Source organism: Antrostomus carolinensis, unplaced genomic scaffold (genome assembly GCF_000700745.2).
Source record: "Antrostomus carolinensis isolate BGI_N321 unplaced genomic scaffold, ASM70074v2 scaffold832, whole genome shotgun sequence".
NCBI lineage: Eukaryota > Metazoa > Chordata > Aves > Caprimulgiformes > Caprimulgidae > Antrostomus > Antrostomus carolinensis.
The window spans coordinates 62,115-85,389 of NW_010298758.1; the positions used below are offsets into that span (position 1 = coordinate 62,115).

The 23,275-nt window shown below is 34.9% G+C and overlaps 1 protein-coding gene across 1 annotated transcript in view; it reads left to right on the forward strand.

Moving 5' to 3' along the window:
- The window catches only part of LOC104520746 (glutamate receptor ionotropic, kainate 2), a gene marked incomplete at both ends in the record, with an annotated part of 34,477 nt that extends 12,885 nt beyond the window's left edge, over positions 1 to 21,592 (forward strand). Inside the window, 3 exons of the mRNA XM_010162529.1 lie at positions 15,031 to 15,212; positions 17,909 to 17,962; positions 21,419 to 21,592. Coding sequence (XP_010160831.1) covers positions 15,031 to 15,212; positions 17,909 to 17,962; positions 21,419 to 21,592 — 410 coding nt within the window. The remainder of the gene's footprint in view (positions 1 to 15,030; positions 15,213 to 17,908; positions 17,963 to 21,418) is intronic.
- Between the last annotated feature and the right edge of the window lie 1,683 nt (positions 21,593 to 23,275).

Here is a 23,275-nt window from a genome sequence, read left to right on the forward strand (position 1 = left end):
CCTTGTAAAAAGTCCCTCTCCAGCCTTCCTGTAGGCCTCTTCAGGTACTGGAAAGCCGCTATAAGGTCTCCCCAGAGCCTTCTCTTCTCCAGGCTGAACAGCTCCAATTCTCTCAGCCTGTCCTCATAGGAGAGGTGCTCCAGCCCTCTTATCATCCTCGTGGCCCTCCTCTGGACTTGCTCCGGTAGGTCCATGTCCTTCTTATGTGGGTGACCCCAGCACTGGATGCAGTGCTGCAAGTGGGGTCACACAAGAGTGGAGTAGAGGGGGAGAATCACCTCCCTTGATGCAGCCCAGGATACAGTTGGCCTTTTGGACTGTGAGTGCACACTACCAGCTCATATTGAGCTTCTCATCCACCAGTACCCCCAAGTCCTCCTCCCCAGGGCTTCTCTCGATACATTCTCCCCCCAGTCTCTATTTTTGCTTGGGGTTACCCTGACCCAGGTACAGGACCTTGCATTTGGCATTGTTGAACTCCATGAGGTTTACATGGGCCCACCTCTCAAGCCAGTCAAGGTACCTCTGGATGGCTAAATGTTTTAGTTAGGAACATTTAGGTTAGAACAAAATAGCATTCTATGAACAAAATCATAGAATGTTGTGAGTTGCAAGGAACCCACCAGGATCATAGAGTCCTGCTATTTCCTCTGGTCTTATCATTGGTCACCATAGAGAAGAAACCAGCACATGCCACTCTTCTTCCCCTTATGAGGAAGTTCTAGACCACAATGAGATCTCCTCTCAGTCTCCTCTTCTCCAGGATGAACAAACCAAGATAGTTCAGCCTGTCCTCGTACGGCATCCCTTCTAAGCCCTTCACCATTTTAGTGGCCCTCCTCTGGACACTATCCAGTAGCTTTATATCCTTTTTACAATGTGGCACCCAAAACTGCACACAGTACTCAAGGTGAGGCTGCACCAGTGCCGAGTAGAGCGGGACGATCACCTCCTTCGACCAGCTCACAATGCAGTGCTTGATGCACCCCAGGACAAGGTTGGCCCTCTTGGCATCAGGACACACTGTTGGCTCATGTTCAACTTGCCATCGACCAGAACCCCCAGGTCCCTCTCTACAGGGCTGCTGTCCAGCCTCTTGTTCCCCAGTCTGTATGTGTGTCCAGGGTTGCTGACTCCTAGGTGCAAAACCTGGCACTTGCTCTTATTAAAATTCATTCAGTTGGTGATTACCCAGCTCTCTAATTTATCTAGATGTCTCTGCAGGGCCTCTGTGCCCTGGAGAGTGTCCACAGCTCCTCTCAATTTGGTGTAATTGGTGAACTTAGTTAACAGTCCTTCAAGTGCTGTATCCAAGTCAATGATGAAGACATGAAAGAGCACCGGCCCCGGGATGGATCCCTGTGGGACTCCACTAGTGATGGGTCGCCAGCCCTATGTAACCCCATTGACTAGAAACCAACTGTGGAAATTCCATCTCATGAGGTTTAGTGTTTGTGGATTAGGGTTTGTTTGGTTTTTTTGTTTTCCCCTGGTTTTTTTTGTGTGTGTGTTTTTTTTGTTTTTTTTTTTTTTGTTTGTGGATTAGGGTTTGTTTGGTTTTTTTGTTTTCCCCTGTTTTTTTTGTGTGTGTGTTTTTTTTGGTTTTTTTTTAATAGCAATGTTTTTACACTGATTTTGCTAGACAGAGCAGAAAAGGTGGATAATGGTGACCCTTTATGGCCACTATCAGGACTATTCCCTACCACGGATGCTAAATAATGTCTCTATCTCTATGGAATGTGTAGAAATACTAAACTATAATTTGCTGTTAAGTTACTCCATTGAAAGTGATTCCTCAAACTGGATTTGTACTAGATGTTAGTTAGATGAAAACTATACCTGTGTGTATTTTTGTATATTTATGCTGTTTCTACTTGTGCAATTTTAGCTAGCATTTAATCTGCTGCTATGAAGCTCTGAAGTGGGGCATATAAATCTTATCCAAGATACGGAATGGAGTGGGAGAGCTTAGCACAATGTTGAATGAAAATATTTTTGTGCATTTCAAATTTCTGCATTATTAATTAATAATCAGTTATTCTATGTTAATTAACAAAATAAGTACCTAAAGGAGGGCTATATTTGCCATGGAGAGGAAAGCAAACTTGAGGCTTCCCATGCAGATCAAAAGCATGTATTTCTGTTCCACACCTGTTCAGTCACCAGGTCGCGTTGCAGCATTTGTAAAGACAGCCACAGTTTTATTGAATCATCTTGTTAAAGACAATAGATTTTTAAGCCTTCCTTAATACACTCAGGTTTGGTAGAATTGTAGTAATTAATAGCACTAAAAGTTTGGATCTATTTTCCAGACTGATTTCATATTGCATAATATCTCTTAAGTACAAGAGTGTTTCAAACGCTGTGCACAGTAATTTCAAGTGAAAATACAATTAGTCAGTTATGTGTTAAACCTAAGTGTGGTATTTGGATGTAGCTGGTAAGTTAGTTTGGTGTAATCCTCTTCTAAGAAAGTTGTTGTATCATTTGTTTAGTAAAGTTCAAAAATATTTTTCTGGTGCTATATGAAAGTACCAGTGGTAAGGAGGATGCTGTGAAGTTAAAATTTAACTTTCAAACTTTTTTAGTCTTTTTGCATTTTGGGAGTTAAAAATTAGTTTACCTAACTGTCTGAAGAGAAAGAAGTTATATTCTGCCATTCTTTTTAGTAAATGAACCTGTAGTTGTTCTTTGAGAATAATTCTATATAGATTTTAATTTATTCTTTGAAAAGAAGAGTAAATGTCATCAAGTTAAACAGAATGCATGAGTTCAGCCCATTTTTCAGGAAAAAAATATCACAGCCCTGTCCCCCCCGTCCCATTTTGGCCAAGAATTGAATTTGGACTTTCTGCAACAAGACACGGTATTATAAAAAGAAAATGACAGGTTAAAAATAATAAAAAAATAAATCCATAAGATACTTAATAGTATTTTTCTATAAGCCTAAGGAACAGAAGTAGAGGTGATATTTCCAGAAATTATTGCATTAACAGTGAGCATATTCCAAATGGTACTTTAAATTGTTTTGCTTTTGTGGGTTTGTATAAACTTAAGAATTTAAACCTTACAGAAATTTGGCTAGGGAACTTATGATCAAAATAATTAATTCTTTCATGAAGACTGGAAAATTTTATTCACTATTTTCAAATACAGAATAATATGATGGGAAAACTATTTAAGCAAAAATGGAAAACAGGATAATAGAGACATAATCAGTATCACATCTTGCATGGGGCATAAATTTAAACTCAGATTTATCCAAACTTAACTATGTTTTTATTGCTACTTCAGTATTACGTATTTTGTCCTCTGGTTGGAGGAACATTGTGAAATGCAAAAAAAAGTAGCAAAAATGAATGCTTTGTTTCCAAGAATAACTGTGTTTACCTAGTGTAAATTCCAGTTTAGAATATTCATTTATGTTTCTTTTCCGACTAAATCCATTTTGGTTTCTAGTAGATAATATTTTTTGATTTAGTTTTGTTTAGTTTGATAGAATAGTGATACTTCCATGGTATGGCTAGAAATTGCTAACTTGTTCTACTGCTTCTTTCATGATTGATTCTGACAGCTTTGACAAAAGCTGTTTTGTCCTTTCACTGTAGTGCATCTTTTTTTTTCCTCTTTACCCTCATTAAACTGCACTGCTCATAGATGTCAGACACTTGAGGGGTCATATTTTACACTATTACAAGAATTCTTTTGAGATGCCCAGGACTCTGAATTATCATTGCTGTCACCATCATCACACTGAATTAAAGGTAAAGCTAACTGAAAATATTCAAAAAATGTGTTCCAAAACCTGAATAACAACAGTATTCCAAATCAGGCTATCATAAGAGAGCCACATATGTAAAGGAATGTCACATACTGCTGGAGACTAGAAAAACATGGCAAATCTTATATAGAAGACTTAATATTTTCTTATGTTTCAACATTTTCTTCCATTCTAGTAAATTTTTTTTTCTCATATTTTCTCACACAGTTCAACAGTTCTCTTTCCCCCCTGGCCCCCAACTTTCTTTTTTTTTTGTAGCTGCTCTGTACTGCAGCTGATAAGTGCACAGGTTGTATGAAAAAAAACTTTTCTTCATCTTGTTATAGTGATCTTTTCTGAATTTAAGCAGCACATTGATTCCCTCTTGTGGAACTGTGTGGGATGGGGTGGAGGGCTTTTTTTCACTGCAATGTTGAAAAGCCATTGTTAGAAAAGAATTGTTACTGGAAATAGGTTGAGTTGAGATTGGTTATTTAAAACTAACTATAAAAGATATTCACACCCATGCTCTGACATGCTTGCATAGTGTATTTAAGGAAAACAATAAAGTTGATTATTGCTTTGCACTTCAATTACAGCTGGTTATGCTGAAACAGCAGTAAAATAGATTTAACATTCAGATGTTAAGACCCAAAATTAAGTGATATGCACAGTATCAGAATGGAAATCTGACTGTCTGTGGACTTAAACCTGGATCCATGGTTTTCTTGTTCAGTGATTTTTAACGCTAAGGCTAGTCTCTCCTACACATGGCAATTTAGTAATCTCAACTTCAATATTAATTATGAATATAATTTTAAAAACTTCTGCTAATTGTTTCAAAATGGATTTTTTTTTTAGTCTAAAAGAATTTTTTTTTCTCTCTTTATTCTAGACACTTTGAGATCTTTAATAATGAGGTTTGTAATTCAAATACATATGTACACACACACAAATGTACACACGTGTCTAGTTAAAGAGTTCTGCCTTTTTCATTTGTTTTAGAAAGATGCATTTTAGTATTACTGTGCTCTAAGTCCTGAAGTACATCACTGGTTATATCAGCTTCATTTTGTGGAAGCAAAAGAAAAGTCCCCTCAGTCTGGTGAGATACTCAATCATTTGTATCATCACTGTTGATCCTAGGTTCTCCAACAAAGTAGCCTTTGTTTGTTGAACTGACATTGACCAAAAATGGGTAAGACTACTGGAGATAAAGATTAATGATCTTAAGTCAGGTCAGTCCTTCCACACGCAAAGGAAGGATCACCTGAAATTTGGGGACTAAACTTGCTCTCCTAATGTGTTCAGAAGGTGCTATTTACTATATCTGAGCGTGCAGTTGAATCTAAAAGTGTGGATGTGAAGGCAAATCACATATCAGCTCTCTAACACTGAACCTTTAAAGCTCAGGTCAAATTTTGGAATCAAAGACATCCAAATATGTCCCTCCTTCTCATACACACTTCATCTTTGAATTAGTTTATTTTTAATAAAGTAAGCTGTAAAGCCTTTAAAATTAAAATAAACATCTAAAATATTTCTGTTGTATGTGTCTAAATATTGATCTTTGGAGCTCATGCTAAACTATCTGATTGTCTTGATAAATGTGCAGCTGTGTGTAACAGAATAGCATACACTTCAGTATGTCAGCATGAGGGTAAGAAGAATGTTGGGAGACAGCATCGTAACCTTAACTATAGAGAGGTTTAGGGAGAAGCATAGTTCTTAGCCCTAGAAATCTTGTTTCACTGTGACTGAAAAAAAATAAAAAAATCTTTCCCCCTCCAGCCAAAAAAATCCCAAATTTGATGATCACATTATTTTTTTATAACAACATAAACTGCTGGTTTTTGAAGGAAAAAGTGTTTGCATAGCTGAAAGGCTACGTATGAGGAGAGTAAAGCTTAGAGCTAACTCATCAAGATATGATAGAACATGTCAACATAGTCTAAGGGTGTTCTGATTTATAAAGAAGAGTTCATCTGTATCTCTGAAGAAGAGTTGAGTTCTGTAGGTCCTTACTGCATGCTTTGGCAAAATTACTACTGAAGTTAGTTACCAGATACTTTTGCTTCTTTTTTACTGACACAAGTGCTATTACTTTCCTGGTAGGAATCAAGATTAACAATACAAAAATAATTTAAGACAACATAATACTAGATATCTTGAACTCTTCTTCATGTCACGTCCATTAACTGTAGTACATTTTTAATATTGCCGATTGTGAGTGGCATAAGGCACTAATGCAGTAATATCTGTAATATATATACATATACACTCATACACAGGTAGTGTTCTGATTACTCTTCAGTGCTTCAACTACAAGACTGAAAAACCCTGGTAAAATGTTAGACTCTAAATCTGGTAATAAGGAGCTGTATTACTGCATTAGTTACGTTTACTGTAAGGATAATTTTTTTTCTGGATTATGTATCTTAAAGCTCATCCTCCATTAAAGACACTTCACACCATTAGTATTGCATTTAAACTCATTTAAATATAACTGATGACAATTTTAAAGATGCTTTGCACTGCCAGAATTGGGTGAAATGATCTTAATGTAGTAAAACGTCTTAATACAAAAGGTCCATCAATCTGGCTTTTCCCTTCATCTCTATCTTCTCTGTATTGTTCTTAATGGTGTTTCTGTATTATGCTGTTATACCCAAAGAACACAGAACAGCTCACTATTCAAGTAGCTCCGCTAGCAACTGAATTTTCTTTTTCTCTTTTTTTTTCTTTTTTTTTTTTTTTTTTTAATCCTTTCACAAGAGGTGTTTTTTTATATAGAGGATGAGGATGATAAAACTAATCTTGAGAGAGATCATGCGTAATCTGGTCAGGATGTTCAATATCTGTGAATCATTTTATAGCAATGAACTGTTCCGGTTGATGTGAAGCATTCTATCAATGCCCAGTAAACTGGTGTTCTCCTCCCTTCTACCCATAACCCTTTCAAAGTTCATCACACAATGATATTTTTCTGAGGCATAACCACAAAAACTGGGCAGGGGGCTGTCAGGGGAGGAGAAGAATACAGAGAGGTATGAGAGGAAACAACTTGCTGAAAATAAACTATTCTGGTAGCTCTACAAAGCAATATATTATTATTATTATTATTTTTGAAGTTTTTGCCATTCTGAAGATAGGAGTAGCCTTTAAAAGATCATTAGTGTTCTTTTGTACAGAAAAAGGTTCATGTGTTCAGCCTATTGCAAAGCGCATTTGCTTGCATTCTTCCTGTGCAGCACAAAGGCAGCATTAACGAAAATGATAAATAGCTTGACGAGCAGGCCAGGTGGCATAGCAATGGCTTGCAAGACTGCTGAGCTGGAGACACACGTTTAAAAACAAACTTGGGGCTCTTGCTTCCTGGACTGGTTGAAGTTGAACATGTCGAGGAGGTAATGTGATTGATCTCTTTGGAGGAAGATGCCAGCTGGAGAGCTCACAAACTGCTCCTTCAGGATTCTCCTTAAAGATGAATTGATGGCAGCTTCTGAAAAGAGTTACTCACACCACATTCTTCCCAGCCATTCAGAGGTAAGACTCTATCACAGTGGCTGCTAAAAGAAGGAATTGAGAGTTTAAAGGGACAGGAAAAAGGTGTCCCTGGTGAAAGAAACTGCAGGAAGTACGTTCCCAAAATGCAGCTATTATTTCTATACTGTTGTAAAATAGGTTTGGTTTGTTTTTTTGGGTTTTTTTGGGGGTTTTTTTATGTGCTTGTCCAAACAAATGGTTTTGGTTTGTGGGGTGGTTTGTTGTTGGTTTTGTTTGTTTGTTTTTTTCATTACATTGAGATCCTGTAATGTTAATAAAATAAGAGGTCAGCATTTCATCTGAGAGATGTACCTCATTTTATATTGTAAATCAGTTGTTTTAAAAATATTCTAGACTGAAATCTATGCTTTTGCATTGAAAAATATCTCCTCAAAATCATGGTGAAGAAAGGACTTGTTTTGCCCTTAGCTTTGTTGTCCTTGTAGTTCTCATATTTTGTTCCTCCCTTCATTAGAGGCTCTGGTACCTCCTTTTCTGATTAGCTACACATGAGCTATGTATGTATCCTTTTGAAACTGTCCTTTGCTGATCCAGAGGCTTTATTTCTCAGTGCGTGACAGCTTGTTACTTTGATCCTGAGTAATGAACTTGTCCATTTCCTCTGATGTCAGACAACAGCAACAAAAGATGCTTTGGGATTAGCAGTAGCTCAGAAACTTAATGTATAAATACTGTGATTGTTTGATCTAAAACTACCTTGGCCCTTAACCATATGCACAGAGGGCAGAAGAGTAGAAATAGAGTCCAACAGACAAACTGGACACAGTAGGAAGAAGTAGTCTTCTTTGAGTCTCATGAATCTCACTCATCCAAATGGGCCATTAGAAAATGGGTATTAGAAAAAAGTGAAAATACAGACAGAACAGATTTTTGCAACATCTAAAAATGAAGGCAAACAAATGAATTTGTCTGAATTCATCTGATATTCAGGACTATATGTTAAAAAGACTAAATAAGGTAGAGCTCATTTTTGGTTACTGGATTGCACTAGTTTTACTGCAAAAAACTTTAAATGTATGATGTCTTTTAGCTGTGAAAAACTGAACTCCAAACACAGATTGTTACTATAAGGATAGTGGCAGAATGTATTTATGTGTCTCTGCCCCTTTGCGTGAGGCGGCCAAGGCTGCAGCCTGCCTGCGCCTCGGCCTGGCTGCACTGTGGCAAGGAGGTCCCTCCCTTGAAGAAGGTATCTGCAGCCCTGAGTGGTGGCCAGTGTCTTTCTTGCATTCTTTTGAGCAGGCCACCTGGTGGGATTTTTTCCACTGCTGTTCAGATTGGCTCAGTGCCGGCTGGAACCAGCTGTGACTGGTACTGGGCAGGTCATCATGCAGCCCCTTGTACCTTGTGTCTTGCCCAGGTGATAATCTCCAACATATTTTGACTCTGGTGCTTTCATCCAGGCATAATGAAGAGAAAAAGGCAATGAGAATCCTCATTTATTTATTTATTTATTTATTTATTTATTTATTTATTTATTTATTTTTGTGTGTGTGTGGTTTTTGTTTGGCTGTTTGGTTGTTGGGTTTTTTTTCAGATTAATTATGCCACTTCTGCTCAGGGAATTCATTTGGTATGTGTCGTTTTTTTTTTTTCCTAGGAAAAACAGACTGCTTTTCACACACTATATAACAAAAAACTGCATCACAAATGCTAGGTGCAGTGTGGAAGGAAACTTTCAGCCTTTGATTTATATTTGCAAAAGCCTGCTTTTGAATTGTGATCCAGGTCTTGAAAGCCTGTATTTAGTCTCAGTTCTCACTAATGCCTGAATGAGGAAATGCTACTTCTCAGCACTTCACCTATCGTCACTTTGACATAGAAATTAAAGTAACAGGAAGAGGTATGCTCAGCACTGTCTGTTTTTGTTCCACGAGGTATTTCTCTGAAGTGAGGAGCTGTAGGATGACTGTGGTAGCAGTACTTGCCACCCATGAGACAGCTTCATGGTAGCTCCCTACACCGCAGGCCCTGCAAAGAGCGGTGTGCCCAGGGGGCTCTGCACGGGAGGCGGCAGCCCTTGTGAGAGCTAGAGTCTGGTTTTCCAAAATTGTTCCCATGAGGGCCTAGCAAGCTGGAAACTGCTGAATTTGTGCCAGCAAGGATTTGAATTTTTAAGTACGGATGAGAATGAACAAATATTCCTTATGGCGGATGGCCTGGTGGACTAGTGAAGTGAGTCATTTAGTAGACTGGAACATATTTTGTGTCCTGCATAATTCATCTGAACTTAATAAATGCTGGTGGCTGGAAATACAATGAAAAATATATGTTAAAATCCTAAAATTTGAAGTATGTGTTAATTATAACTATTACTAAAATTAAATATTCTGATATACGTAGAAGCTTAAGGTTGCTTTTTTCATTTCACATTGATGAAGACAGGAGAAAAACCTTAGCTTTGAAATACCTGGAATTTGTGCCTCAGATTTGTGTTATATTTAAAATATGTTTTGAGGAAGCTCATTGGTTACTGCTGATGTGTCCTGACAGTTACTGAAGGTATAAATACTTCATTTGCTTGCATGCATACCTGTACTGCCCCAACACTGAGGTCCAGTCAGTGCCCTACAGAGGCATTCACAGGTTTTCTTCCCCTCATTCTCATGTTCAAGCTCCTCTGGTAGCTTCTACAGCTTTTTGTACTGCCTTCACACTGTGATACTTTGTTTGTTGCTCATTGCTTCTCTCTCAGATACATAGGTAACCTAAAAAGCAGACACTATACCTACAGTATTCTTCTTGACAGTTTTTAATTGCTCTGGGATTAGTTCCTGCATGTGTAAACCTTCTAATTCAAATTTTGGTGGGACAGCCCAATCATGACAAGATTTATGAAGAGGAGCACTTCCTTTTTTAAATTCTTGAACAGCTCAGCTAGGCTCTTGAAGAGAGCATGAAGTGTTGTGCGCTTGGCTTATTTTTTTGGGTAATGCTCAGAAACAAAACAAAGCTTGGAATAAAGTTTATTCACCTTCTGCAGTTACAGTCAGCCATACAGTAGATGTTTAATTCATAAGAGCATTGTAAGACATCTACTTCAGAAGCTCCTATAGGCCACAAAACACTTCTCACTATTCTGTAACAAACCTGGGACCTACAGTAAAAGAACAAAAATGGATCACTTTGGTGCGAGAAATGGGGATAGATCAAAGGACCTGTCAATTTGTTATGTCTTACACTTGTTTACTAAAATTTTGGAACTTACAGACTTGCTACAGAGAAAAGCAGCCTCCCTTTTTTCCCTTCTTCCAACCCACTTTAACATTCCTTGACAATCCTAAGTCTCCACAGGTGTAACAAAGGTGATTGGTACAATATCTGAGAATGTGAGTAAAATATACCAGTTAGGCACTTTGCCCTTCTGAGTAAACAATGCTTTGAAAGAAAAAACAGTTTGCAGTCAAGAAAGACCAATGAGATTTCCTTTCAACCCTTGATATATTAAAAATACTTATATAGGTACTTGTATAGAAAACTTGAACTTTATGAATCACTTTAATGTCTTATACAATCAAATTGATTTCACAATCAGTTCCAGAAACATAGTAAGTTTTGTTCTGGAGTGGTTCTGATTCCAAAACTTCCACAGTAGAGTAAAGCTACCTTTGTCTGTTGCTACTCTTGATAATTAGTTCAGTATAGAAATATGAGAACAGGAATTAAAGCCCAGATGTTTCCTTTCTCAGATGACAATCATAACCATCATACTAACAAGTGTCTATTTATCTCCTGCTAAGCAACTCCAGCTGCAGATTTGGATAACACTGCACTTAAGAATAGTCTATAATACTTAATTCATTCCTTGGCTCCTGAATAAAATAAAATTTAATTCCTCTGGAAAAACAAAGCCAAATATATTTGAGATTACAAAAATCCTGAGGGAAAAGCCACCATGCTATTATCTGAAAACAACTTGTAGTTCAGACATAGTTCTGATTTTCCTCATTTTGTGTAAATGCATATTTTTAATCATTGCCTCTTTATGATACTCAAACAGCAGTGCAGTTTTGAATTTCCTAATCTTCAATCTCTTTTAGCATATTTTCACCACTAATGTTTTGTTTTTAAACAGATTTCTATTTTCTGTACATCTCATGGATATGATTTTTTGATGCAAATTGTGGACTTCTCATCTTTGTCAGTTTACTTAATTCTTTCCCACCGGGAGATCAGTACTTATTCTTTGTAACTGATTATAATCACTTTCAAACCACATGTCTGTGACGTAAAACTCTTTTTAAGAGTTTCACGTTGCCTTAATCTCCCTTACTCACCATGGTTTTTAGATGTGATGATCTGCTGCAAGGAATCACTGAAGGTTCATGGCAAATGTTCAGTGTGACATAGAACTTTTTCCACTAAACATTACTTGGAGTTTAAAAAATAGTTCATCCCAGAAGTCCCTATTAATATCTGAATACTTCAGGGGTATAAGGTCCTGAAGAAGTTTGTACATTAAGATTCTCACTCCCTGCTCCGAATCTGTTATTCTTTCCCCTGTCTTCTTGCTCTTAAGTGTGATGTAAGTAGTTCAGACAGATGCATGTCTCTAGTTCACATACTGACAGCTCATTTATCAGGTTTAGTTACTATTGTCTGTTATATGGCAAAGCATTTTGCGGCGTTACCCGATTTGAAATAACATGGCTATTTAGAAAGACTGTCTTTCTATCTGTCTTCTCAGTCATATTTGACTACTGAGCATCAAAAGCCAGGATTTCTTTTTTTCTGTCAGTGTGTCATACTACCTGTCCCATATTGTCACTCTTGTGATTTGTAGTTCTTAAAGTGGAAGTGCATGGATATCTGAGCAAGTGAGCAACTGGCAGGACTCTGCCTCTGAGAAAGACTCTGCTTTGAAATGTTGTCCTTTCCTCACTGTGAAATAATCTAAATTTTTTGACCACAAGGGCATGCATTCTAGTTGCTTTATTTTTCTTACTCTTAAGGTAATGGGAAAGACTTATGGACAATCCTAAGTGTTTTTGCTGACATGTTACAGTTCGTTATTTTTGATAAGGTTGTTAATGGCTATGGGGTATGCCATGTTGTTCATTCCGAAGCTTTACTTTCATGTAATTGTCCCAGATCATCTGAAAATGGTACTAATATGCAGTAGAAAAGGCACCTCTTCTATATAGCTTTTAAGTATATTTATTCAAGATTATTTAGAAATCAAGTATGAAATCAATTTAAGCTTCCATTAAATACTTTAATTCATTTTACGTAAATGTTGTTATAACATTTGAAGTAAACATGGCAAATTTTTGTATTTTAATTAGATTCTAGAAGTACTATTTTCACAGCCATGTAGACTTTTATATCTGCCATTTACTCAGAAGTCATGTATATCCTAGGTATCACTTCTCTGTGTCTTAACGAGCAGCGACCAGGTCTAGTCATGAGAAAGTGCTTCAGTTTCCATATCTGTTCTGCCCTCAGCTGCTCTGCTAAAGACTGCCAGTAGATATAGTGTTGTTTCTGTGATTCTTTAATGGTGGCTTTTATTTCTTTTTCAAAGCAGGACAAGCAAAATGAAATGAAGTAAAGAAAGCTGGACAAGTCTAAAATTACACTTGCTAAATATAATGTAATAGGCGTCAAGATTATTCACAATTTATTTGTGCTGGACAAAAGTTTCCAGTTGTCTTCTTTTAGCGAGCAATGACAAATAATCTAGAACATGTGGATTTATTTTTTATCTCTTCTTGAGTTAAAACACTTTACTCTGACCCTAAGTTTTGATATGCTGTTACGTTTTTTAGAAAAGACTTAACATTTTTCACATTATAATTTTATATGGAAAATGTCAGCCCACACTGAATTACTGGATTTAGTTCTTCACAGTACTTTAGCTGTTAATGAAGATCCTATAGAAATGTTTTTAGAAGATGGAAATTTGAGAGATCATTTAGCTATAGGTAACAATTGTCTCAGTTTGGACAACAGACACATTGTTGAGAAAGTTTGTATGTGATAAGGGCATTAATGAGAAATTATAATGAAATATGAGGTATTGTATCTGTGACATAGACTTGTGAGTGAAGAAAAAATGTCTAAATTGACAAAGTAGTAAAGTTACCTTTCCCCACTCTGCTTTTGGGCTGAAGTGGTCTACTGGGATCCTCTACCAGATCTCCATATCTGCAGTCTTAATCTAGAAAGTTTTTATATTGTAAGCTATAGTTCCTGTTCCAGCTAATTACAGCAGAAATTGTTAAGAAAATAATGTGGATCCTTTGCACCTTTGCAGGGTCAAAAAAAGGGAATGATGAAGCAGAGGAGACTGATTTTATCTTTCAGTTATATTCTCTATTTGTTTGGTTCTGCTGGAAATGACTAGAGCTAAGTTTTTTACAATCTGAAAGCTTCATAGCAAAACAAGCTTCATAGCAATACTACATTACTAAAATCTCTCAGCATTATGTTATTGAAAGAACAATGTATGTGGGAAAAAGGCAGTATTAAATCTTCTGTCAGAGGTTATCACAATTCTTCATGCAGTAGTATTGTTCTGTGTTACATTGCAACAATATAATTTCCTGAAATCAAGACAACTGCGACATCCAGTTGTAATCAGGAAGAAAATTTAGAGATAAAATATAAAATAACTATGTGTTTTAAAACTAGACAGTTCTGCCTGTGGTGATAACTAAATAATAATTAATATATCCATTAATATTGTTTATGTAGTGAAGTGACCTATTTCAGATTTTAGATGCACTTCACTTCATTTACACCTGGATCCTGCTGTAACTAAAACCCTAAGCAGCGCTTCCATTTTTTGGCAGTTGGGTGTGTTATATATGTGCACTGAAAACAATGATGAACAGTAACCCTTTTTACTGTCACTAAGTGGAGCATGCTCCAATGCAAGAAGGAAGTGAGCACAACAGAATATATCTTCTTTTTGCTAACACAGAAATAAATGAAAACTTTATAGGAGACTTGCTTTTACCGTGTCATTTGAATAGAGTTAAACAACCTAATATTTAATTTTAGTCACAGATCAATCAGTGATCTCTAAACCACACCGCACACTGTTATGCTGATGTGAACAATAAAATTTCTGGGAAAATATTACATCTGGTACCATAGTAAAAGCAATGTAATTCAAAATGGTATTGTGGAGTATTGAAGATGAATGCGATGGCATGAGTCATTAATTCAGTCTCTCTGATACTGCATATATATGTTTTCTCACCTATATAATCAAGAAAAAAAATAATTTTGTTAGTTACGTGAGAGTGTTCTACCGTGTTGAAATTATTCACAACTTTAAATGTAAACCTGACAGATTAGTTAAGAAGACTAGCTAGTCTGATTACAAACTTTTAATCTGGGATATTGCTTTAATTGGATTAGAATAATTATTTGCATTCTTTGAGGAGGATGTCATAGTTGCATGATAATGCTAAAGGAAGATTTGTCTGTCTTGAGGTAATCCTAACTGAGTCTGCTTACTGTCTGTTAATATTAAGGAAGAAGAAAGACTTGTAAGAAAGTATCACAGGTGCCAATACTTTAATTTTCTTTTTTTTTTTTCTTCTTTTTAATAATTATTTTCTGTATCTGTTGCAACATACTGAGAAGGGAAAAATTCAGATAACTTTGACAGTTTATAGTAAGTTGTCCTGTTAGCAGCTCAGGCTCTTGTTTTGGTAAATTTCTTTTCTTATGACTCCTGTGTTTTCTTTAAGGCCTTATTCGATTACAAGAGCTCATCAAGGCTCCATCACGATACAACCTGAGACTAAAAATCCGTCAGTTACCAGCTGACACGAAAGATGCAAAGCCATTGCTAAAAGAGATGAAAAGAGGCAAAGAATTCCATGTAATCTTTGACTGCAGTCATGAAATGGCAGCAGGCATCTTGAAACAGGTAATACTAATTTTGCTTTAGATGGCCTAATCTTTTTCATCCCTAATAAATAAAAGTAATACCCAGTCTTAATGGCATTTAACAAGCAGAGGAATTGCATGCTGATTTTACTGAGGCCTAACTGAAAATCAGACAAGGATTTCAGGGGTAATTTTATTGGTGACTGTAGCAGTAGCTGCTTTCATTATGTTTTTTTAAAGAAACTGATTAATCATTTCGTGTACAGGGTAAAAGGTGTATCAAACTTTCCACTATGAAGAATTGGTACTTTGGAAAATTGATGATTTAACCAGATTTTTAAACACTTACTTAGTGTTATTTCATATAACAAAGATTTATTTTTTTTTTTTAATTAAAGCCTCTAAATTGTGTACTCTTAATCAGATAGTGATATTTGAATAGTACGTTGCCAACAGATAACATTAATATGTTCAATTGGGAGGACAGAACTTTTAGAGCCATATTCTCCTTGCACTACTAATAGGTTTGCAAGACATCTGAATACATTTGGGTAGGTGCTTTGAAAGTGTTTGCTTGTTGTGTACAAGAAAGATGAGTAGGTGAGGTACAGCAGAATCCCAAATGCTTTCTGCTATTGCAGAAGCAGATTCTAGTGATATCTTCTAAGAGAAGATGGCAATATAGCAGTATACAAAGGGTGTGGCTCATAAAAAAACTTATTGTAACCCTGAAGTATGCATAAAAGACATACCTTTGTGTGTCTCCTTTACTTTAATGAGCTAGCTCCAAAGACTGGGTATTCCTTATGCTCAGAGGCCATTTTCCCCATCATAGTTTTTTAATTGAACTATGACTTGCATTAAGGAGGATAGGAAAAATACCTTAAACAAAACAAAATTATACATTTCTAATGCACAGTTTTTAGTGACTTTAATTCATGTTTATATTATGTTTGCTAGCAGACTTATGGTTTAAATTGAGAACAAAATGTATTTAAGATTTGAAAATATGTCTCTCATTAAAGGTACTTAGGGGTGGTGTTGTGGGTACAATTAAAATTGCTAGTAAACGTACAAGTATACTATAATTTATTTGCTTTATTGTTCATTGTTGGAAAGGCTTTTATTAATTCTTAGTAATTTTAAATCTCTGTTAGTGGTTTTTGCTCTTTGCCAACCATAAGCCAACCTAATTAGTCTAATAGTTTAGCCCAAATCATTAAATGTACATTTAATTATTTTAACATCTTACAAATGCAGATGGAAAATGTGTTGATGGCAATACAAAGCTGTGGTACTAACCATAACTCTGTCAAAGTATATTATTTATACTGTACGTAGTAGTTTCCATGTGAAAGGAAACTGTTCTTTCACAGTATACAACATTGTGTAAAATATATGACTAGAGGGAAATGGGAACAAAATTAAAAGTGTTCTATCTTTAATGGTGTCCCAGGATCCAAGAGTGAGTCTTTAAATCAAGTTGTATAGTTGTCTCAAACTACTCTACTCATCTTAAAGATTATAGAAGGAAGACAGAGGAACATTTCTTTCTTGAGTGTTTAGATATTTAAACAGTTTCTCTAGACTTTTAGTTTTCCATTCAGCACTAATACTGCAATGCTTTAAATATGTCTAAAATTGTTAGTATTGCAGCTGAATCTGCAGCAGTTCTCTTGCTGTTAAAATTGACACAAAGGATGTTAAGACTGTATTTATTATTTAGCGATACCATTCCAAATATAGTGTTTACATTGTTTACAGAAAAATAATTTTAAAACATGTTTGCATGTTTATTTGTGAACTATTAATTAACCAATTTTTTGTAGTAATGGAGGGATGAATTTGGGGAGACATGACAAGGAGTTTCTTCTTTGGGGGATGATGGGAAAGATTAATAATGAAGTTGGTGGAAGAGAAAACAAGTTGGAAATAAAGAAAAAAACTGTACCTTGAGAGGCCGGTGAAATAGGAACTACTGTTTCTGTCCAAAAATACATCATGAAAAGGAAAAAAAATCCTGTCATTGACACAAGCATAGTTAAATTAAGGCAAACCTCAGTGATAACTACATCACCAGGCAACCAGGGAAAGCAGACATGGTTATTATGAACATTTAAAAATGCATAGTTGATAAAAAACTATTTGTTATTAAATAGATAGCAAGAAAGATGAGGTACTTGATAGATATCTGAGTTTATAGAATAATATTATGAATATTTGGTTTTACTGGAGTAATATATATCTCGCTCTTCAAAACTCGACCGAAGTATTTTCTTCCATGGTTGTAAAAATGAACACATGTAAAATGTAAGTTTGATTCCTTCTTTTAAATGCATAGTATTGTTCGTCAAAATAGAAAAAAAAAAATCCTGTTAGGTTATTCTTTTTAAGGGAAGGGTTCAATAACGAATGAAAATATTGTCAACTCAAATTTTGTGTGGCAACTTAATGCATCCATTAGTATGTAAAACTGTAAGCCTCTTTCACATTTACTGCACTAAATAGTCTAATAATATTCTTTCTATCAGAAGATCTGGTTCATAAATTCCTTTAATAGTCAGTAATCTGCTCTAACTGCTAGGAAATGACTTGCTTGACCTAATTTTAGTACAATTCCAACCCTATAGTCTGATCCCAGTAGTATTCTTTTGCAGCTTTTCATTTACCATGTAACTGTGATAAAAATGTATTATGTGACCTCAGAAACATTAATCTTTTGTTTATTTTTTTAAGGCTTTAGCTATGGGAATGATGACAGAATACTATCACTATATCTTTACCACACTGGTAAGTGGCTTATAAAAATATACTGATGACATCTAACAAAGTTGTTACTTTCCTTAATTATATTACTTGACAAAGTGAAAAAGGTCTCTCTGGAATAGAGTGTGAGTACAAGATGCTTTCTCTGTTCAGTTTTTTTACTTTCAATGAAAATTCGTCAGGATGATTTAATTATTGTTCAACAGTGTGGCCTGGAACTTGAAAAAGCAAATGACTGTAGCACTGCAGTTTTTAACTTTCAAGCAGGGTTAAATATATAATTAATAACTGAGTATTTATATTATGAAGTTTGTCTTTTTTTCTCTTTTAGCTATTTGTATGTGAAGATTATGACATTTTAAACTTACCCATATATTCCTTATTTTTAGTCCAAGATTTTATAAGGTAATTCTTCACTGTCATGATTCCTGAATAATTTGGTGTGAATATTAGCAGCATTTTATTTAACAGTCCATATGAGTTTCTTAGGCATATGAATTAGGCAAGATTCTTTGGTGTCTATTGTAAAAGTAACTAAGAAGGAATTTGATCATTCTTGGATCCATCAGATTTAACATTTGCAATAAATGGACGTGTAAAATGTGAATGCTCTTATAAAACATAACATAATATCATAGAATGGTCCGGGTTGGAAGAGACCTTAAAGATCATCTAGTTCCAACCCCCCTGCCATGAGCAGGAACACCTTCTACTAGACCAGGTTGCTCAAAGCCTCATCCAGCGTGGCCTTGAACACTTCCAGGGAGGGGGCAGCCACAACCTGGGCAACCTGTTCCAGTGTCTCACCACTCTCACAGGAAATAATTTCTTCCTAATACCTAATCTAAACCTACATTCTTCCAGTTTAAAACCATTTCCCCTTTTTCTATTACTACCAGCCTTTGTAAAAAGTCCCTTGTCATCTTTCTTGTAGGCCCCCTTCAGGTATTGGAAGCTGTAAGATCTGCCCTAAACCTTCTCTTTTCCAGGCTGAACAGCCCCAACTCTCTCAGCCTGTCCTCATAGGAGAGGTGCTCCAGCCAAACGTATACGTGAAGACCTTTTTTGCTCTTCACCACAGTCTAACTAAGAAATAGTTTAAAAGTTGTTAAAATAGTACTCTAGAAATGACAGTTGTGCACATTTCTCTGTTTTTCATTGTGTTAAAATTTGTCTATTTAGCTTGCAGTTCTTTAAGATTCTTAAAACACAAATCTTTTCAAGCATGAGATAGACCTGCCTTGGTAAAGCCATGCTTGAAATGATCTATATTTAAAGTTGCATATATGTTTAATTCCTTTTGGAAATGAATCCTTTGTGGTAGGATGGAAAAATCACCTCAGAGCTGAAAAACAGAAGTTTGTGGAAAGTATTAGCGTGGAAATAACTTGTTGCATAAAAAGCAAAGTAATTTGTGAAGTTCATTAGAACTGTAAAGGTAAAATACCCTGCACCAAGTATGTTTCTTACTTTAGAAGGGTAAGTTGTGCCATCGCTTATAGGTTTACGATGCATGCAATAGAATTTCCCTCACTAGTCTAACAAAATGGATTCTAGATGTTTCAAGGGATTTTTTATTTTGCTAATAGTGAAAATTGCTTCTTTGAGTGGTATGTTGTCCATTGGCATTTAATTTTTATTCTTAAAGCCATGTTTGAAAATCAAGATTTTCTGTCATTCTTATTTCTTTATTAGAACTTTAGCCTTTTTTTTTTTTAGGAGAGACTAGTATTATATTGACATGGAGCTATCAAAGGATAATTTAGTGTGCACAAACACATGATAGATTTTGATTTTTCAATGTAGCTTTGGAACTTGCATCAGAATTTAGTTGTTTTGATATATTAATTGCTTCTTACCTGACATGGTGAATGTCCTGTCAAATAAATTTTCCAGTCACAGTGTTTACAGCAGTCTTCTGTGTATTCTCATCTTGATTGATTCAGGGTTTAATGCAGTAGCTCATTGTTACTCTGACCTGTGTTTTTATAATATATGCATAATATTGTTGTGTATATTTGTTATATTCCAGTGTAAATATGAATGTGCTTGGATTAAATAATTAGATCAGAGATTCTGACTTCTTTCACAGTAAAAACTGAGAGAAATTTTAAAGGGAAAAATATAACATAGTTCTAGTTATGTTTTGCATTAAAATGTTTTAATTTTTTAGAACGAGGACATTAGTTTATTTGTAAATGAATAACTTAAAAACATTTTGACACCTGCATATCTTATATATTATAAATGGAAAATGGTATCATAATTACTAGCTATAATTAAAAATGGGTAGTGATTGATAACTGGTTGCTATTTTAGTGGGCTTGGTGATGTTACAAAGAATAATGAATTATATCTTGGTTTTCCATAGTAAAATATTTAATCTTCATCTTTAGTCAGTAAACAAAATGGATTCAGACAAGTGTTACACCTAACACTACCATTTTAAGGAAATTTATAATATATTAAACTGCCAGCAAAAAATAAATTAAAAATGAGATGAATGACTAAGTGTGAATTATGTGGAGGATTTCTATGTTCAATGAAACTAAAATTAGATTATAAGACAGTAATGTCTTATGTATAACCTTGATTATATCACTGAAAAAAATATTTAAATGGAAACAAAAAGGAAACCAAATGAAAGTTTGTTTATAATGCATGTACCTAGGCCTAGTGAGTCGTTACTCTTTTCTTCATCAACTTAATTTTTTTTTTTCATGTATTCAAAACAAGACCTGAGTTTCCTGAAGCCAAGTACTAGTTCTACATTGTTTCTACGGGTTCTGTCAAAGGATTGGGATAATCTTGAGTTTACTTACTTGATTTAAAATATTTTTATTTTTTTTATTAATTTATATTTGCCTCTGTGTGTGTGTGTTAGGTGGTTAACTATACACACACATGCATATGTATTGAAAATACATTAATTGGCAAAGATTATTCTTGAAAAAATATGATTGATAGTTGTGAAAAATGTTTTTGGTTAAATTTAAAGCTGTATATATTTCCCCTGCCCCCTGCAATTTATCTTCTAGAGATCAGCATGTTCAAGTTTCATAGAGAGTGTAGGTGCAAGAAAACTCTGGGAAGCCAAATAAGTAGTAATTAATAATATTTTTAGCAATTAATAATAATATTTGAGCCTATTCTAGTATTTAAGCCTAACTAGTAGTGGATACAGTTCTGCAACTGGACTTAGCATTTCCTAAAAGTCTTTATTTTAAAATTTTTTTTTCCCCCTCCAAAAAAGGGAGTTGAAGCTGTTCCTCCTCTGTGAATCAGATTACTCCCACTATAGGGTGGTCTGAGTTGCTTGCTCACAGACACAGGCCCCCCAGATAAACAGAGCATACTTCCTAGCATATATAATACTGTTACTCCTGCATATTTCAATACTCTTGTATGAGGAGTTGGTCTAGCAATTGAAATAAGAATTACAGTGTATTAAAGAATTTATACGATGGTCACTTTTTGCAGGACTTGTTTGCCTTGGATGTGGAACCCTATCGGTACAGTGGTGTTAATATGACTGGATTCAGAATTCTAAACACAGAAAATACCCAGGTGTCATCTATCATTGAAAAGTGGTCTATGGAGCGATTGCAAGCACCTCCTAAGCCTGATTCAGGTTTGCTGGATGGATTTATGACGGTATGAATATCAGTGTTTAGTTTCTTTGTTGTACATGTTTGTGAAGCTAAAAAAAAAAAAGTGAAATTTTTATTTCTGTTACTAAATTTGTTTAGATGTATGAGACCAAACATTATTGTAAACATGAGTCAGAGAGTAACTGTGGTCTTTCTGTTAATGTTCTGTAGAATGAATACATGGCCATATAATCTCTCTTTCAAAATTACATACACTATATTTTTTCCAAATGATAATGCTAAACTGTAAATGTCTAATTCATCCAGTCCATATTTCCCTACTTTGTTCATGAAAATATTGAATGAAATTATGTCAAAACCTAACAAAAATCAAGCTAAAACACAATTGCCTCTTTCTCTGTGTTTTATGTCTTATTCATTTAAGATTAATTCATTAATAATGTGTACTATTTCGTTTCTACATAATTCTTTTTTTCTGTGTTTTATGAATACTATAAATAACTCCTTACAATATTTTTCAGTTTCTATGCCTTCACATAGCTAATTATTTTAGTTATTTGGTTTTTTTCTTCCATTGCCATTATTCTCTTGCCTCACTTCAGTTCATAAAATTTGCAATTACCTTCATGCAAATAAGCTTTCATTACTACATTTACAGTGTTTCTGCTCATTATTTGGAATTAAATCTCAAATTGCAATGTCGGGAAAGGATTTATTGTAAAACGTATCGTACATTACGACTTCTTTAGTTTTCAAATTTGTTGAAAGATCTAATTTTTCACTTTGTCCTGGAGCAATTTGTAACATCGTTCCTGACAGAGTACCACTGCTCTTTAGGTTATTTTTTTTAAAGTCTTTTCACGTTCCATTTGAAAAATGGAAAATTTTGTTTCTTGAAGATTAATATCGTAGTTATCTTTCAGTTATCTAGATCGTTAATTGAGCCACAGAACATAGTTAATATTTTGAACATTTTTTTTTTCTGCTGATGACATTTAAAGATTTTATAGACATTAGATACTAACTGACAATGAGTATTTTAAAAAGTTATTTTCCTTTTTGTCACATTTTTAGAAAATTACTCTTTTTAGAGATTTTTTTTTCTGTTGCTGTATATAGTGTCTTGAACATGATAATCGGAAACATTTTAAATTTCAACTATTTACTAATTCTGTTGTGCTGCACTTTATAAGTACTATATGATGGAATCTGTAAAGTTACATTGTTCATTTCTTTAAATAATTTCAGAAAAACAAAAGAAACCCCCCATATTTTTAGAAATGTGTTAAGTAAGCATCTGGTTTACATGTAGCTGCTGCTTATTATTGTAAGTCATTGTTTCATGCTTCCTTGTTTTTAATAATATTTTAATTCTTTAATTTTTCAACTTTTTCAATTTAAAATTTCTAGCAGGTCATCTCACTCATTGTAGTAGTATATTTTCCGCATTGATCCAAGATATAATTTCTTTCAAACCCTTGGACAGTTACCAAGATCAGTAGCAATAGTTACTTTATCAGAACATGCAGCCATGGTCAATAAAATCACAGAATAAATAATGGAATAGAATTATGTGGGTCAGTTGCATGTTTTTCTTTTGTGGTGCTGTAAATAAAATACCATTCTCAGAAAAGCTTCTAATGTGAGGCAGAAAGATTATTGCTAGTATATGAGTGTTTAAGACCACACTTTACACCATTACCTTGCCTGGGGATAGGAAAAGATA